Raw genomic sequence first — 18,303 nt, forward strand, 5'->3', positions numbered from 1 at the left:
ACGTCTCGTTTTATTGCCACACGATCAACGAAAAGTCAGAGCCCTGCTCGGTCTGAGTCGAGCTAATTTGAGCTAGTAGCATGCGCTAGCTAGCAAGTGGTCTCCTGGCGTTTCGCTTTGCCAACTTGACACTCACACTGGAAACTTACGTCACCTATATATCTGTTTTCAATTATGATTAAACGTAAATACAAACACTAGACAGAATAAGCAATAATACACCGTAAACTAACGGTGCGGATGAGCTAGCTAGCAAGCAAGCTAACCTCAGCTGATACAACTAGCCAGCTAACTAATGCCAACAATAGCCTCACCATACAACTACCACCACATGCAGTTTACTCACCGTTTTATGTCCACTATGGAGGATTTGAATAGCGAATAAGGGGACCTGGGTGAGACCCCCGTCGCTTTCCACACTGCTTCCACAACCAAAACAATACTTCTGTCCACACACTGCGGATCCCCAGCAAAGCTTTACAATGTTTGGATTTAAACGCGTCCTCTACACAGTCCTGTCCTGAGAGAAATTCCTTGGCTCTTGGTATTGTGCGGAAACACAAATTTGACCACTAAATCAATTCGAAACCGTTATAACTGTGCCCTAGTCAACGGCGACTTTTAGAAATTAGATCCTCTCAAACCAGTCTCTTTTCCCTTTGCAAAAATGGCGGCCCTGCCAGGACTGCCGAGACTCCGCCTCCCCCACGAGCCCCCCTCCCTCGCCATCACTAAACCCGAGCCCCGCCTCCACATGCTGCGGGGCTGCACACCCGGTTTCACACGGGCGCCGTGACCGTGCTTCGTGCGCGTTCACAAATGTTCTTCCTCGAGTGACGAGTCTCTCTGCTATTTCAGTCGGCAACGATGTGGATTTAATTTGCGCTGCACTCTTTTAGATTATGCTCGTCAAAGTGGACATTTAGTATAAGTGAGAATTAAACCTTCTTAAATCATAATACAGGTGTTTTTTATATATTTTTGTGTTTGTTTGAATAGCATAACAAACCAAAGTTGCAGCGTGCAATGCAGCAATTCATAGAGCCTATATGTGATGTGTGTTGTTTTCTTGATCATCTTGTGAAAGTGAAGTCATCGGTGGGCATTCTCTTATCAGGAATTTTTGTGATAACGAATTGTTGTTTCCCCTCCTTTTTCCTTTCCCTCTCTCCAGGTGCTGCAGTAACCAGACCCACATAGACATTTACTAAAGCCAATGCTTATGATTTATTAATTAGGCTATGCAGGCCTGTGTGTTTTTGAAACATTATTATCCATAAACACAGCGACAACATAACACCCATAAAAGGGTTGGCTGAGTGGCCAAGTCCAGATTGGTTATAATTACTGTCAGTCACCAAAGTTAAACCACAAAATGTGGATGGAGATCTCTTGTTTTACAACAGGCACGACTGAAAAGGAGCACCAAAATCCGCAACCCCACACAGTAGGAGGCTACTAAACGGTTATGTAACCCCCTTACACAAGAGAGGTGGTCTGTATATTGAATTGAACTGCTGTCATTAAGGGGCAGCCTGTGAAACACTAAGCAATAAGATTAAATCGTGGACAAAGAAAACAGACCTTAGAGGAAAATATTCAGAGGGCTGGTCATAAATCACACACATTAAAGCCAGCACTTACATTTTCAAAAAAACAAACATCTACTGTGTAGGTCTATTATCACACTCATTGGCTACTCAAAGTTTAGCAAATCTCACATTTAAACTTCTTTAAAAACAGTTTTTTTGTAGGCCTATATATATGTGTAGGACTAGTACAGGGTTCACAGATCCCCATGTCTCAAAAGGCATTGAAATAATTCATAAAAATATAAGGCTTTAATTGACATTAAATGTCCTAAATCAATAGTCAAAATATTAGTAATGAAAATACTATTGTGATAGATATTGTGACTAAAATGATTCTATTCATTAAAATTGTTGTATCTGACGTTGCAATATAAAATATTGCTAGCATTTTGTTTGAATGATTTACAAATGCCTTGCATTAATACCACACAGGTCTGCATGGGCCTGGCATGATCCAATATGGTCATGTTTTAGATATTGTGGCCTCCAAGTGATTTAGGTGACCTATGTTTTCTATACTTGTGTAGGGCCTATTTTTAAACGACTTGAAATATATATATATATATATATATATATATATATATAAAAATAGGACAAAATCGTTTGTTTTCCTAGCCCGGAGCATTTGATTTTGTTTTTCTCTGCAGTTCTTGTTTAATAAAATTGATAGTAGGAGCCCTGTTTAGTAGTAGATGGAATTAACAAGCCCTTTGATTTATTTCACCACCATATCTCTGAACTTAGGCTGAGAGATACATGTTTGACAATGGATGTAACAATTGCAGCAACTGTTCCGACAGCTTTATTGTTGTGGTAAATCGGTTACTGTCATCTCCCCCAAGAAATATGTCTGTAGAAATCCCTTTGACATCACATGTTCAGAGAGGATATTCTCATCGTTTCCATATATTGACCCTCCCCCACCCTAAACCGCAACCCCAGGCGCATGCGCATTGGTGCGGGACCGCTGCATCTGCTGCTGCACGGGCAGTCAGGTTGTTAGAAATAAAGCTGGGGGGAGGACGGAGGGTATAAGTTGAGCCGAGCGAGCCAACCTCAATAATTTTTTTATTTTTTCCTTTAAATACGGAAATGCTAGCTAACGGCTGTGGAGGATGCATCGATTAAACGGATTTTTCGGTAGAGGAAATCATTCACTCAAGAGTTTTTCGCTGTGAAGACGATCTGACCCATTTTAGGTTAAAGATAGGCCTACAGGCGCATAGTTTGTTGGGAAGTGGAAAAATTGTCCAAAAGCAATTGATGAAAGCAGGTTATTTTCTGAGAAACGTTTGGTTTCTGATGACATCATGTAGTTAGTATTTGTGGGCGGGCTCTGAGCTGTGAGGGGAGAGGGGCGCACCCGGAGAGCAGAGCAACCTCGACCAGGCGCCATTAGGTTACAACGTTGCAACAACGCTTCATTTTCTTTCCCACCCGCTTTCCGAGAGGACTCTTCCTCTGAGTAGGTCCAGTACCGCCCTACTCTGCCTCTGATTGGCAAGCACTCTTGCTTCCAGATGCCTTGTGATTGGACGCCTGGACTGCGTACTACATAACCCTACTAGGACGTAGTATAAATAAAGCGTACTGTAATCCAGTTCGGGTTTTACAGAAATACAGTAGATTAAAAACCATAGACACAGCATGTACAAAACTGTTGCTTTATTTTTGATTTCGTTAAACAATAAACACAAATTCTGCATCAGAAGTAAAGACTAGAACGAAGCTGACAATTAATAGTGTTACGGTTTATTTGTCATAACAGTTAAGCTACCTAGTCTTTGGCAATGCAATTCTTGAGTTATCATGTTCATCAATGCAACTTTAGAAAAGTAAGAAAAATGTATGAAGATGAACTCTGAAATGAAGAGTCACCTGACACTTTAAAGTACAATTAAACGTACATGAATAATCTTTGAATATAAGAATAGAATGCAAAATAAAATGACGTACATGACATACATTGTTACATTCAAATATATAGTCAATTTGAAGGCCTATGCGATATAAGACGTGGTTCTGGTCATGAGCGGTATTTTGAGAGATGAACATTAACAGGTGACAATATTAACAGTATACAAACATTTAAACAAAGTTAAAGTGACAAGACAAGTAACACTCCATTTATAAGAACATTGCTGAATTAGGGTGGACTACACTTTTAATTTGAAGGCACTTATGAATATAAGATAACAAAGGAAAGCAAGTTTAGCATTTATTTACCTTTCTTTTGCCATTTTCAGTACGTTTCTAATCCTTTTTACTGTGCTCAGGCTATGGGGGCGTGCTAACTTCGCGCTGCACACAGGGCATCCAATCACAAGGCGCCTGAAAAGCAAAGAGTACTAGCCAATCAGGAGCAGGCTAGGGCGGGTCTTCGCGGAATGCGGGTGGGAAAAAATAACATCGATGTAACAACGTAACCGGTGTATTGCTGTCCTTAAGAGGCTCCATACAGACTAAAAGCTACACGAGTCGACATCACAATGTCTCCCTTGTCCGTTGGGAATTAACTTCTTGTGCCGGCCGTTAAAAAGTCACTTATTTTCAACGAACAAATTTGGATTTCGTTGTTTCGTTGTCTGGCTTGGAACAAGATGGCGTCGACGAGTCTTTCTTTTCCGTATGCATGATCATGGGAACGCGCACCACTGGGCGGCGGCGCCGTGCGCGATCCCGACACTGTTATTATTATTATTTCCTGTTTTCCTACCCTGAGCCGTTCCGCTTTAATTCGCAACCACAGCAGCAAACCGAGATGTGGCCAGTCTGCACATGTTTTTACATCTGTATGTGGTTGTCAGAGCCCGACAGAACCACCTTTACCCTGGATACATGTCCCAAGAAACACCGCATCCGAGTGATCTGTGTACATCCAAGTTACATAAGCACTTTTATTTCTTTTGTCTGCTACTTTTCACACTGATATTAAATATATTGACTCGGGGAGGGGATATTCATGTCCAAGAAGTGTGCAACACAAACACAACATTATCCAAATGAATTCACCTTTGTTATTAGCTTGATTTAGCGTTTGGCGCCATCTAGTGGGCTACCACACTTCACTGTTATATTGTATTGCAATTATTATTCATATTTTTCACTTTTGAGTAGGTCTATAGTAGTGATCTGTTGACTCGAAAGACAATATATATAACTATCAGCTTACTAAGTCAATCTATGTCATGTTTCATTGTAAAAACGGCAGGGAAAACATACAAAAAAAGATAAATAATATATAATTGAACATACATGGGAAGTCGTGTCCTTGGCAGAACACAAGGGGGCGCTGTAAATTAAACAGATTTTTCATTCAGCCAATCAGCGCGGAGGATCAAAGGATGTCGTTACGCTCTGTCCAATCACAGCTGTCGTTTTACCGAGGTCGTTTATTGACACGGAGGAGAAGGTGACCGACTCCTCCAAGAGCGGAGCAGTATCTCGTAGAAATATCCAACATTTAAACCCAAAAGAAGGCTGTTGTTTGCTTAGTAAGCAGTCATGGCTTCTTTTGGAAGGGCTTTGGGAGTCCTCCGCACAGGAACTCAGCTCATCAGACGTGGCCCTCAAAGAATAGTGACCAGAAAGTGAGTGTTTTCAAGCCCGCTAGCATTTCAGCTAATACGTTAGCTATACCGAAAACTTTGCAATAAAACGGAACCTGTAAAACAGTAAAGCTTTTGATACTGACAACACCATATTAAATGTTATTGTATACTACATTCTATCGGATAATGACTCAATATATATATATATTTAAAGTGTTGTTTTTATGTTGTAGGGCTGGTGGTGGACCCCACATTGAGCCACAGTACCGACAGTATCCTCAGATCACCAAGAACCAGAAAATAGAATCTGAGATTTTAAGCGGTGCCATGTGGTTCTGGATCCTGTGGCATTGTTGGCACGACCCAGACGCAGTCATGGTAAGTTAAGGTGTTGTATGTCACTGCCCAGACTCATCTGTATCAAGTCATTCAATGTTAAAGACTGATTATGTATTTGTTTTGCATATGGCAAAATAAACAATCTTTAATCTCGAATTTGCACAGAGCACCACTCTCAGTGCAGGTGCATGTATTAAGGGAAATGGGGCTCGGATCCAAAATAGGACCCTGTAAAGCTAATAGCCTGATTCAATTATACTAGTAGGAGAGTTGTTTTTTGGCTCCTTTTCATGCAGCAATACTCATAATAAAACGAAACATTTAAAGGCTATTTAATATGTAGGCCCACTTGTAATAGTAAATCAAATAAGCGTTTAAGGTGTTTTTTTTCTGTGTGTGAATTAGCAAATGTTTATGAATATGTTGTATGTGCTGTGAAATCTCCGTGTTGACAAGTTTAAAGGCTACATCTTCTGAAACTAATAATTTAATGAAAGTAAACTGACATACCTGCAGGCAAATTCAGTTACAGTGGCTGCAGACTAGGGGAAATGTACTCAAATTATTTTCACAACTCAAATATAATAAGATCGAATATACAAACCATCTAAATACTTACCAAATATTCAAAGGAAGGCTGTGAGTCAATCTCCAAAACAGCTTTCCTACGAGAAATCTGGTTACTGAAGGTGTTGCTACAAAGTCCATTTGTATAATGTGCATTTTTACGAGTTGTTTATTTTCTGTTGTGTGTTGAACAAACCTGACAGGCAATCTAGTCTAATTTTGGATGTAAAATGGAAATGTTACCTTACCTGTTCTGTAGGGTCACTTCCCCTGGCCAGATACCGCTGAATGGACAGATGAGGAGCTGGGAATCCCTCCAGATGATGAGGAATAAAGGTGATTTATTCAAGTTCCTTTTTAACTTAAATGAATACTGGTACTCTTTCCAATCAGGAGTGTAGATATACTTAAGATATCAAAGAAAAGACAGGTGTTCTATTCAAAGGTCTGTGACTATGGCAGTTTGATTAAATTATAATGATACACATCTGTCCTTGTTTTCATGTGAAAGTCTTCCTTTTAAAATGGCTACAAATATTTAATAATACAGTATGCCTTACTGTACTAAAGGGTTTTGCCGTTTTCTTTAGACTGTTATGCTCTCAAATTGACCCAAACGATTTACATGTACACCTGAAATGTCTTTAAATGCACTTATTGGTAGGAATGCTACTCATTGTTTACAGGATTATCAGTTGACCCACACTTGCATTAGTTTAATCTCGGTGTATCACATAACAAACTTGCAAATGAGTGTATATTGTATTTTCTTCTGTTAACATTATCTTGTCTTCTCTTTGTAGATCAGAGAGATCGAAGCTGCCGTGCAAGTCTTTGTGGAAATCTTCAGGATATTCTGAAAGTCATTGTTGTACATACTAATAAAAGTATCTTTAAATATGGTTAACTACTGTCTTTTTTTGTCAACTGCAGTGCATCTAAACATCTTAAAATAAACACTTTTACAGCCACTACTGTAAATAAAACGAGTATGTTATTTTCATTAGTTTTTATTTACACGCAATTTTTTGAAATGCAGAAACAAAAATGCAACGCATCAACAGTGTCACAGTTAGCCAGTGTTTGTATGTTTTAAAATCATAAGCCATTTAAATCTGGGGAAAAAAACATTTTAAGAACCAACGCACATAATAGAAATGCCAAGAGAGCTGCATTTAAAAAGCAAAAGAAGAAGAAGGGACAGATCCTGTACGATGAATACTACAGCTCATAAAAAAACCCTGCCTGCGGGCCAGCTTGTGTGTTTTCAATGACTTGACATGCAAAGAGTTTAAAAAGGTTAAAGTGTAGTGTAAGAAAAAAGGAAACAAGTCTGGCGATGTATTTATCACTAATTTAGTAAAGTCAGATGTGTGTTAGGACGATATGGACCACCATAAGGGCTGAATGATTAGATGACAGTCACTCGCAGTTCACGTGCACTTACAAGTCAACCTGAGCAAAGCTTTTTTTTTTTTTTCTTCAAAAGTCTCACGCTGTTCAGAGAGTGGTCTTAAAGCTACCTGGCAACAGTTAGCCTAGGCTAGGTGTCATTTACGAAGGGTGAAATGATTTTTTTTATGTATAATAACACTGAGCTGGAAGTGTGTTAAGAAGCAGTGTTAGGGGGGGGGGATAGAAGTTGTAAAAGTTAGCCTAAGAAACTACAATGACTGACTGGTTAAAGCACAGATTAGCCTTAAACAACTCGCAAACCACGATCATGAAATTAAAAAAAAAATAAAATAAAATTTGAGCAATGAGAAACAGACCTCGGCAGCTCCAAAGCACAGAGGTGAATGGTAGGAGTCTTGCGTGAGTGCCGAGAGCGTCCTGTCTGCGTAACATGACGTGGCTGGTGGGTTAATCGTAGGTTTATGTCCATGGCATCATTCCCTGAGACTGAAGAACTACGCAACCCAAGCAAAAACACACATCTCGCATCAATTCTGCACTTTTTTTTTTTAAAGGAAAAACCTCATTCATCCCATTGGAGTTCCTCAAATCGACTACTTTGGATTGACCACAGTGGCTCAGAATACTTTTTTTTTTTTTTTTGCAACATGATAAGTGGCACTAGCTGAAAAAAGCTCAGGTGTAGATATGGAAGTCGACATTTCTCTCAACTAAACTTAAGTTTCCATTCGCACATAGCCCCCAACACCTCTGGCTTACAGGGAGAAGAATAGTAAAAAAAAACAGGACAGACAAGAATCAACACGGGATTCTATTCAATTGTAGGGAAGGTGGGGGAAAAGAGTTGCGACAATAGAAAAAGATTCGTAGGTAAAATCGCTACTCGACAGATGATCACATGAACTCTAAAAACATCCACAGTTACAAAAAAGTATGAGTTAAAGATTTAAAAAAGAAAAATCCCTCTAGAAAGGAAACCCCTCAGAATAGCTTAAAGGTTTTAAGGGTCAAAATATAATAAAATCATTATCTCTTTCAATTAATAAATACATCATTCGGAATCCATAAAAATAACACATTATAAAAAACATCATCACAGATAAAAACAAGAAATAAATTAAGTAGGATATCGAGCGAGTCATTCGTCGACTCGCAAAGTCCTATTTTTTAACAAATTCAGAGAGGCAGCACTTTGAGGCAACTCGCCCTTTTCCGACAAAAATACTAAATACTCCAATCATCAAACAACAACACGGTGCAGAGTTGAGAGTATTTTTGCACTCGATTGAGCCAAGTCGTTAATGCACAGTTTTTTTTTTCCTTTCCATTTCTCTACAAATAGAATAATCTAGGCAAAGAGTGCAACCAAAGTGCTGCCTCCCACTCTCGTCCTCTCCTCCAAGTCATTATTGCTGGTGTGATTGAGATAAGGGTGGGTGGAAGGCGCGCATGAGTGGAGAAAAAGTACAAACGAATGAGCACCATTTTGAAATATCAGTTCTCCTCTCAAGCACCTCGACAGCTGAAAGACACAGCTCAGTTTCAACCTGCTCCGTCGTCCTCTTGTCGCCATGACAGCCGTGAAGCAAGTGAGAGAATTTGGGGGAGGTGTGGAGGGGGGGTGGGGGTGCGTGCGTTCAGCGGAGAGAGGAAACACTAGTAAATATGATGCACAGGTGATATTGGCATCCCAGAAGCAGTAGATATCTTGCTCAAAGCATATTCTCGATGTTTTTTTTAGGTAGACCCCTCCTGAAAAATCTCTTGTTTAAAAAATGCCCACAGGAGACTCCAGTCCACCTTTTTTTCCCTGCAGCAAGAAAAATGTCGTAACAAAGCTTGTCCCTCTCCGCTTCCCGTAGCTCCAACCGCCTCTTGTTTTGTTCTTAGTGTGCTTGTGGTGAAGTCGTGCACTTGCTTCTTTATTTTTCAAATCCAATACCCTGTCTCCTAAGCATGCACAGTGAGCCTGTTTTTCTTTTGTTACGCGTCAAGATTCGCTCGGTTGAGGCCCTTCTCCAGGCAGTGTGTTCTTGTTTTTTTTTCCTTTTTCTTTTTTTTCCTTCCCCAATTTCTACAGCACAAAAGTGTCCGGTAACAAATACACAAGTGTTTCGTTCTTTTCTTCAAGTATACATCCCCCACTTTATCGCTTGGCAGATTTTTTTTTGAAGATGTGGTGGAGTGTCACACAAAGACTCGATTGTGTCTGTTGAGTTTCAGGATCTTCCCCAGTCTCTGCTTGGCTGTAGCCATTCCTTTTTTGGGCCGTTTGCCTGAAAAAACAAACAAACAAACAAACAAACAAAAGGAGACCTCATGTTAAAGGTAATCGCATTTAATCGTTTGGTCAGCCTTAGATCTAAGCATAAAAGGAGTGAGTGTTTACAGAGCAAGTCTTCTAGGGCGGGAACTGACTACTCTGGGATGATTATCAAATATTTTCTCAATTAAATCCTTTTGGTTTATGAACCGTTCTATGTCTATAAAATGTTGTCTATGAAATATTGATCACAAGCACAAAACATATTCAGTGTTAATACACAGCCTAGGCTCTGTAAACGAGCATGTTGCTAGCTACAATGGGCCCCTTTTTTTACATACCAGTTTAAAGAGCAGAGGCTGTGTATTAATCCAAGATTTTTTTCTTCCAGCGCGCACACATTACGGACAGGTATTGGATCCTGAGGAGCTAATCATTGAGTTTGACAAAAGCGTTCTCCAAAACTACTGACTCCACCTTTAGGGTTGAGCAGATGAAAAAAGCTTTCTAATGCCAAAACTAGTAAACATGAATACAAATATCTAATCTGATGTTCCAAACCTTTGGTGGCCTGATTGCTGATGGGCGGGGGGTTGGGTGCGTGCCTCTTGGAGGGGTGCAGCGGTGGGGACATGGAGGGGTCACAGTACTGGTAGTCTGTAGTCTCTGGGCTGTGCAGGCCCTGATTGTCCCAGGCCTCGCTGCTGTTGCCCTGGCTGTCCATGGGGCTCTTGTCCCCCTGCAGGCGGTGCTGAGCGGCTTCCTCCTCCCGGGGCTCCAGAGGGGAACACTGGCTGGAGCCCGACCACCACGACTCCTGGGGGGGCGACGGGGCCTCCTTATCTGGCTTACTGGAGGAGGAGGAGGAGGAGGTGGTGGAGCATAGCAGACCCGCCATAGACAGCATGCCCTGAATGGCCTCTTCTGTGCTGGGTGAGGTAGGACGTTCTCTGTGGGAAGGCACACATAACAGGACTCGGTTATTTACTACTTACGTCTAAGTGCAATTGAATATAACAATTGTTTAAAGCCTCTGGAAACGTGGTTTCAAATTGTTAAAAAAAAAAATCAATATATGATATCAAAGTTGGGTGTCTCAATCAGGGGTTACCGACATCTGATTGGACATAAATGTTTATAAATATTATAGTTGAAATAACTGCTGACGGGGGATCGAACCGCCAACCCTGCCCTCCAGTGGACAACCGCCCTACCCACTTTGCCACAGCCGTTCTGGAGGACTATTTCTCACCATCTTTGGCCCATGGTTCTCACCTTTTGAGTGGTTTGTGTTTGTGCCTGAGTTTGTTCCCTGATGGGTCCAGCTCTATGCTTTGCCCTGAGCCTTTCTGCTGAGAGGAGCCCGACTCTGCCTCCGTCTCCTCCTCCTCATCCTGGGAGCTTTCTGAATCCTCACTGGAAGAGGACGACGATGACGACGATGACGACGACGACAATGGCGACGTTTTGAGCTGAATTGGCAAAAGGTAGAGAGGGTGTATAAATAAATACAGTGTAAATGGTAAATGGATGGATTTATATAGCGCTTTTCCCTGGTTTTTCCACAGACCCAAAGCACTTTACATTGTTTTGTACACATTCACCCAATCACACACACATTCATACACCGATAGCAGCAGCAGGGTTAAAGCTAACTTTCAGGAACCATTTAGGGTTCAGCATCTTGCCCAGGGACAATTCGACATGTGGTGGGGAGACGGGGGATCGAACTTCCGACCCTGCAACCCAGTGGAGGACCGCCCTACTCGCTTCGCCACAGCCGGCAATAAAAGAGTCAGTAAATAGTTCAATAGATTGGCATGTAAGATCCTGCAGATCATTTACCTGTGTGGGAGAGTCACTGTCTGAATCTGTGTCTGAACCACTGGAGTGTCCCGACATGTCTTCCCTGAGTTCAGTCTTCACCCTCTCCAGACGTCCTGGGAGAGAAACACAGGAACACACAATGAGTTTCAAAGGTTAAATGAAAAAAGTTGATATAAATATCTCTGGTAAAAATCTATACAATATGAACCGGTGGTGACTTACTGAGGAGATTGGGTTCCTCGCCTGTGCTTTGCTGCTCTTGACCGCTGTGTGTCCTCTCTGACTTCACGTCCACACAACTCCTGGCTGGGCCTTGGTCGACAGGCGACTCTTCACCCTCTGTCTTTACCGGGCTGCTGGCTGGTCGCCGCAAATCTCTGAACACACACACACTAAAATTATTTTCCCCGAAAAACATAAAGAATCTCCACTGTACAATTTCATTTTGGCTTATGGTCATAAACTAAAAAAAGGTCTCTCTCATCGTCAATCACTTATTGGGTAGCAAACTAAAAAGTGTTTCCCCAAATTAAAGTCGACTGAATTGAATTGAATAATCAGTGAGCCCAAGTAAATAAGAAGCACAAACACATTGCTGTGTTGCCTAAAGAGAAGAGATCTGTCACCTGATAATTCTTCCGTTGACCAGCATGAGCCGGAGGTGGTTGTCGTCTAAAGACTCAGAAGCAGCGGCAGACGCGGTCGACACTTTGTTGAGCTTCCCGTGAACCTTGGCACAGAACGCCTCATCCTAAAGTAGCAGAAACAGTCAGTCAATACACAATATATCTTTAAAAAAGGTGCACTGTGCAGTTTCAGAGGAGGGGATTTGTTTACATTTGCAGGGCATGCAGTTAGTTCACAAAACACATTTTATCTATATATAATTCTTAGTATTGAATAATTTTTTCATTGTATAATCATCACAAATTATTTTGGGGAGGCACCTGGAACAAAGCGCAAGACTAAGAATATGTTAGTAAACCAAACTGTGGGCCCTGCTGCTGTAAAAACAACAACAGTGGAACAGTAACTCAGGAGATTTCTAACTTCAAACAATGTTCCAGGGATAACATTTTCCTGTGACGAAAGTTTGTTTATTCAGTTAAGAGAATATATACCTTAGAAAATGTTCACATCTCTGACACACCCAAAGTTACATAGTGCACCTTTAAATCCACATGTATACAGTAAGGAAATATATACAGTGAGATACTTTATTGTTTAACTGGGAATACGTAATGTTATGAAGCTGCATTTTCTTTAAAGAAAAATCAGTTTTGTGGTGAAACCCTTACCTCCTCCAGCGGTCCCACCTCCAGCCTCTTCAGCACCTCCATGGTGTGTTGCTCTAGGATGTCCAGGTTGGAGGGGGTTTTGGGGGCGTTCTCTTCCTGCTCCCTCAGCCTCCTGGCGGCCCTCCTGGCCTGCCGGGCCTGGGACACCTTCTCCAGTGTGGAGCGAGTGGCCGGGCAGCCGTTTGATCCAGAAGATACCCCCATGCCACACACACTTCCCTGAGATTTCACTGGCTTGCTTCCACTGACCGGTTCCTCCTGGAGGTGTAAATAGTAAAGTTCAGTTAAGTGCCTACCCAAGGTCAATACTTTTTCACTTCTCGCCAATCAATCAATCACATGTTAACGCCCGATTGTATATTTTGACAATATATTTCAAATTCAATGAGGGTACACCCGTTTTTTTCTTCTTCTTTTTTGTGACAACCTGAACATTTTTTTGTGCTTCAGTAGTCAACTCAGTTTGTTAGATCTCAAGTCTTGTTTGTTTTGTGTGCGTGTATGCACTACACAATATAATGTGGATTTGAGATTTATGGGATGTGTTAGACCAACCGGTATCGAAATAAATAAATCCCACACACACATATACACACACACAGTTGTTCACAATTTTGACATTTCGTTTTGGACAGCTTATGGTTTCTCAGCACCTGAGTAAAATGTATGAATGTGTAAAAATAAATCCATACAAAGTACCAGGATGATTGATAACATCCATGTACAAAAGAGAGTGAAGCATCCCAAGGACTGTCCTGAAAAACTTCTTCTGAAAAACAAGAGTTGTCAGAGGGGTTTAACCCGAATTTATCCGTTCCTTCTCTCACCCCCTCCATCCCTCCCCTCTCTTACCTCCAGGTGGCGGATTTCCTTGGTCAGCTCTTTGATGAGATGGTTGGGCCTGATATTGTCGGGGACCTCACTGTTGGGCTCAGTCACCTGCAACAAGTGAAACAGAAAGAAGACTGTTTTAGGCCAGTGACATACATCCAGGGAGATAAGAAAGTGGTTGGTGACGTCCCAGACTGTGTAACAACAGCCATCTGGACTGGAGATATTCAAAGCAGGTACAATGGAGATGACCGTGAGAACACAGTGGCCCACAATCTCACCTCTCGTTTCAACCAGGTCCTCAGTGCACCGATTAAAGCCTTCACCCCCTCCACCAGGTGGGTTTGGGGCGGACAGTTGTCCTCTCGTAGCTCTGGAGGGGAAAAGAAAGGATGGAAAAAAAATCATGTAAGGCAGTGCTTCTCAAATGGTGGGGGGGCGCCGTGAGTTGTCAAGGGGGGTGAGGGGGGGTGGCCTTGATTTTCAACTGACAAAAAAAATATTCCTAATTGCTAGCTTGCACGATGTGTGCTTGTGTATGGTCATAACCACGCGAAAGGCCGCGATTTGCAGTAAATAAACGTCCACATGTGTCTCTGTATGCTATTTAAAAAGAAATCAAGCAAGTAGACTAATAATAACATTAATTAATTATAGGTTATCGCATCACAGAAGGCATATTGGCCTATAATAATAAAAAAAACACCACCTTAACTATGTTTACAGTTTAAAAATGTTTTGAATGAAATGCAATACTCAGTTAATCATTTGCTCTTGTTTCTCTGTCCTGAGATTCACACAGACTGAGCAGTCTTGTTTAAATGTTACAAATTGAGCTAATAAACTGAACTTCGATTTTTTTTTAAGTTGCTGCAGAAGTCATCTCAGCTAATTTTATAATCTAACATCTAATTTGATAATAAGGTGATTGTATGCAGAATGCTCATGCCAGAAACTCATACAGTGGTTTTGTAATGATAAATAAATAAATATTAGCAGGTATTTCAATTTAGGGGGGGGCGTGAAAAAAATTCTGTCCCCTAGGGGGGCCATGACAGAAAATAATTGAGAACCACTGATGTAAGGGAACATGAAACAGTAAAAAAGACAGGAAGAAAACTTAAAAATAGTGAAATATTAAAAATTGTCCAAAAGGAGAATTAAATACATTTTAATTGTAACTTTCGAGGCAGATACATAAAATGAACACATAAGTGGCCAGTATTAACCATATATGTGCATTTTGTCATTTTTAGTTTTTCCATAGAAACCTAATTTTGGTTATTTTTGAAGGGACAGTACACAATAATTATCAATGACCTCATTTGCATCTATAGTTTATTAAGTATTAGTTTTTTTTGTGGATGGATGTCATATGGAAAACATCTTAGTTTTACCTTACATCTAATATTGTATGTTTTCATTTTTGTGTTTTATATGTTCAACGTTCGACTCTCACCTTTGAGTGTTTCCAAGAGGTTCTTGGCCACATACCAACAGATGGCCTCAAAATAGGGAAACTTGAAGAGGTCTGGGGTTTTCAGACGTCGCTCCATTTCATAACACCTGCAAAACCAACAGATGAAAAACAAAGTAGTTTAGTGATAAACTCAGAAAAACAAGATCAAAAGGGTTTGTCTACATCAAAATCAAATAAACATAATCGAGCCATATTTTGTATTTTACCTGAGCTGCATGCCAATATTGAGGTTGTGAAGGAAGTTCCCTCCGAACGCCATGCAATCCTGAGAGGTGAGAACAGCGTGGATCCAGCCTGTAGGGGGCGCCAGAGCACAGAGGGTCACACAACCAACCCACAAACTGACTTACCACAATAACAAAACTTACAAGAGACAGCCAGCTTAACAGATTGACACCTTAATGTGCAAGTTTGGAGTCAACATGAATCTTTGTAGACATTTACAACACTCACATTCCTGACTATGCACATAAGGACCCACATGTGTATATAACAATCTTATCCTCCCACAGTCAGACTTAAAGAAAAGATAAGGTTCGTCTATTAAAATGTGATGTGTTCCCGCTCAGATAAAAACAGTGCTAAACACGAGACAAAGTGAGAGAAAGCAGAGTCTTCAGAGAGGGGGGTGTAAGTCTGATAGACAGGCCTGATAATGCAGCGGTTTGACTGACCTACTGTGGCACTCTGACCGACACTTAATTCCCACCTCTCCACACCCTCTCTGCCAAATCTCTCTTTTTTTTACAATGGCCGCTTCAGGCTGCTGAGAGAGCAATGCTAAAAGACTAGACCGATGACATCAGGTTGACAGGCTGAAATGGGCTGTGTGTCTGGGAGAAAAAGGAACTCCATGGGCTTAAGAAGTTCTATTGAAAGACGGACTGATGGATGGATGAGTGTCCCGACTAAAGACATTAGTTACACTACCGCGACTGAAAGCATACCATAGTCAGTTAGCGACATGAAACGCAAACATCTTTTTAGCCTCAACAGCATTGTTAGTTAAAGGTAGAGTCGGCGATTTTGGAGAACACTTGTTGTCAAAATCAACAGTGTTTTCGTAAAAAAAAAAAATCAATGAATATCTCCTCAAGATCCACTACCTGTACATACTGTGTGCACGCTGAAAAAAAATCCAGTGTTAATACACAGCCTAGGCTCTGTAAACTGATATGTAGTCAAAGGGTATGTTAACAAAGGGTGCCCACCTTAGCTTGCAACATGCCTGTTTACAGAGACTAGGCTGTGTATCAACACTAGATTCTTTCCCCCGAAAGAATCTACTGTTGTTTTTTGGACAAAAAAAAAAAAAAATCTGTAGAATGGCTGACTCCACCTTTAAAAGCGTCAAAAGATTTCCAAGTGAGATGTGAGGGAAAGCTGTGATCTACAGCATCATCATTTTACATAACGGTACTGCTTTTCTTCTGTTTTTTCCATCTCTGATCATTAAGAAATATTTGGGCAAAAAAAAAAAAAAAAGCCCCTCTTATTTTTCCTTGGCAATGGTAGAGGAACTTCAAGTAGGCCTGTATTTTCCTGGCAGCAGCCATGGGAGAAAGAGTGATTATTTTAACTTTTGAATGCAAAAGACAAACAAACCCAGACAACAGGTCAGCTGGGGTTGGTGCAGAGGAGTTTAGTCAAGAGACAAGCGGGATGATTTAACTCTAGTGACACAGAGGGTTGTTTGTCTCAGTGTTGGAAATGTATTTCGCTTGGAAACCTTAAAAAAGGTAGGTGATCATCCAAGACTCTAAATGGTGCTTCAACATCAGTCCACGTATATTTAGTATGGTTTAAAAAGGTGCACTATGCAAATGTGGGTGGGTCAGAGAAGTGAACACTTTCTAAGGTATATTCTCATAGCTTAATGAACAAACTTTCCTCACAGGAAAATTGGATCCCTGGGAAACTGTTTGAAGTTAGAAATCTACCTGAAAAGTTACTGTTTCACTGTTGTTGTTTACAGCAGCAGGGCCCACAGTTTGGTTTACAAACTTTTTCTAGTCTTACGTTTGGTTCCAGGTACCTCAAAATAATTTAGTTTCAATTTATGATGATAGAATTATTCAATACTAAGAATTACATGTAGAGAAGATATATTTTGTAAACTAAATTCAGGCTCTGCTAATGTAAACAAATCACTCCCCTGAAACTGCATAGTGCACCTTTAAACACAATTCTTATCTACTTTAAGTTTCCAGACCTCTCAGAATGCTGGGACAGGTCTGCTTACTGTCCTTCAAGTCAAAACTAAACACGCAGAAGCTGCATTAGGGATCTCATGCAACACATTCATCAGTTCTTTTAAAATCAGGGCTCAAGACTTTTCTCAATGCCACTGCATTTTATAAAGTTAAACTCTGGATTATTTATTCATATCTCGCAGTACATATTGTTGTTGCTAATTTGTGATTGTGAAATAGTAAATAAAACTGTTACTGTTTGCATTAACACAAGCACAGACCTGTAGGGATGAGCAGGGTGGTTCCTTGGGGCACGACGCACTTGTAGCACTTCTCCACCTTGTCCCCAAAGAACACTTCGCTCTGATTGGGCGAGGAGCTCCATGCCTCGTATAGTGCAAGGTTGGCGGGAGTGGGCTTGATCAGGTAGAAGATCTTCTCACCCTGCAAAGCACATGAACGGGAGTGTGAGTTAACTGTCCCCACACTATGATAAGTCTTAGTTGTTGTGATTGTTCGAGCATGGCAGCTTTGTTAAATACACCAACACCTGTCCCACTAACACCTTTAAAATGAATGTCAGTTTTAGTTTATGGAAGAGGGGAGGGTGAGACTGTCATCACATAGCAGTGCTGACCCCAGAGCAGCTTGATGAATAGATGTGATGTGAGAAGCGAGGTGACCTTTCAGCAAGAGCTTAGCCAATCAGCCGCAACTTGCTGCCCTAAATAACTCAGTAGTATATACAAACGCACTCAAAAATCACTGAGCTTGACAAATGGAAGGGCGGCATGGTCATAGATTTAAAAACAAACATGTAGTTAATTTGGCCTGAAAAGAAAGAAATAAAGACAGACAGACAGACAGACAGACAGACAGACAGACAGACAGACAGACAGACAGACAAACAGACAGTCAAACAGACAGACAGTCTGTCTGTCTGTCTG

At 41.0% G+C, this 18,303-nt stretch overlaps 3 protein-coding genes across 12 annotated transcripts in view; 1 reads left to right on the forward strand and 2 right to left on the reverse strand.

Moving 5' to 3' along the window:
- The window catches only part of kmt2e (lysine (K)-specific methyltransferase 2E), a 29,735-nt gene extending 29,091 nt beyond the window's left edge, over window positions 1-644 (reverse strand). For all 10 annotated transcript variants that reach the window (XM_080050992.1, XM_080050999.1, XM_080050997.1 and 7 more), the window contains exon 1: window positions 347-644. The gene's annotated coding sequence lies outside the window, so the exon portion shown is untranslated. The remainder of the gene's footprint in view (window positions 1-346) is intronic.
- A 4,350-nt stretch (window positions 645-4,994) lies between these two features.
- ndufb2 (NADH:ubiquinone oxidoreductase subunit B2) lies at window positions 4,995-6,952 on the forward strand. The gene is made up of 4 exons (XM_080051530.1): window positions 4,995-5,182; window positions 5,377-5,521; window positions 6,309-6,385; window positions 6,853-6,952. Exons 1-3 carry the CDS (start codon window positions 5,097-5,099, stop codon window positions 6,381-6,383), a joined length of 306 nt encoding a protein of 101 aa, XP_079907656.1. The 5' UTR covers window positions 4,995-5,096; the 3' UTR covers window positions 6,384-6,385; window positions 6,853-6,952.
- Window positions 6,953-7,062: 110 nt separating this feature from the next.
- Window positions 7,063-18,303, reverse strand: part of kdm7aa (lysine (K)-specific demethylase 7Aa) — a 28,268-nt gene continuing 17,027 nt past the window's right edge. The window contains exons 7-18 of the mRNA XM_080051152.1: window positions 17,638-17,800; window positions 15,371-15,458; window positions 15,144-15,250; window positions 13,966-14,057; window positions 13,706-13,792; window positions 12,854-13,111; window positions 12,182-12,306; window positions 11,778-11,932; window positions 11,574-11,668; window positions 11,004-11,200; window positions 10,290-10,678; window positions 7,063-9,741 (exon numbers count right to left, since the gene is read on the reverse strand). Of these exons, the coding sequence (XP_079907278.1) occupies window positions 9,653-9,741; window positions 10,290-10,678; window positions 11,004-11,200; window positions 11,574-11,668; window positions 11,778-11,932; window positions 12,182-12,306; window positions 12,854-13,111; window positions 13,706-13,792; window positions 13,966-14,057; window positions 15,144-15,250; window positions 15,371-15,458; window positions 17,638-17,800 (1,845 nt within the window). The 3' untranslated portion in view covers window positions 7,063-9,652. The remainder of the gene's footprint in view (window positions 9,742-10,289; window positions 10,679-11,003; window positions 11,201-11,573; window positions 11,669-11,777; window positions 11,933-12,181; window positions 12,307-12,853; window positions 13,112-13,705; window positions 13,793-13,965; window positions 14,058-15,143; window positions 15,251-15,370; window positions 15,459-17,637; window positions 17,801-18,303) is intronic.

This window comes from Ammodytes marinus (genome assembly GCF_949987685.1).
Source record: "Ammodytes marinus genome assembly, chromosome: 22".
Taxonomy (NCBI): Eukaryota; Metazoa; Chordata; class Actinopteri; order Uranoscopiformes; family Ammodytidae; genus Ammodytes; species Ammodytes marinus.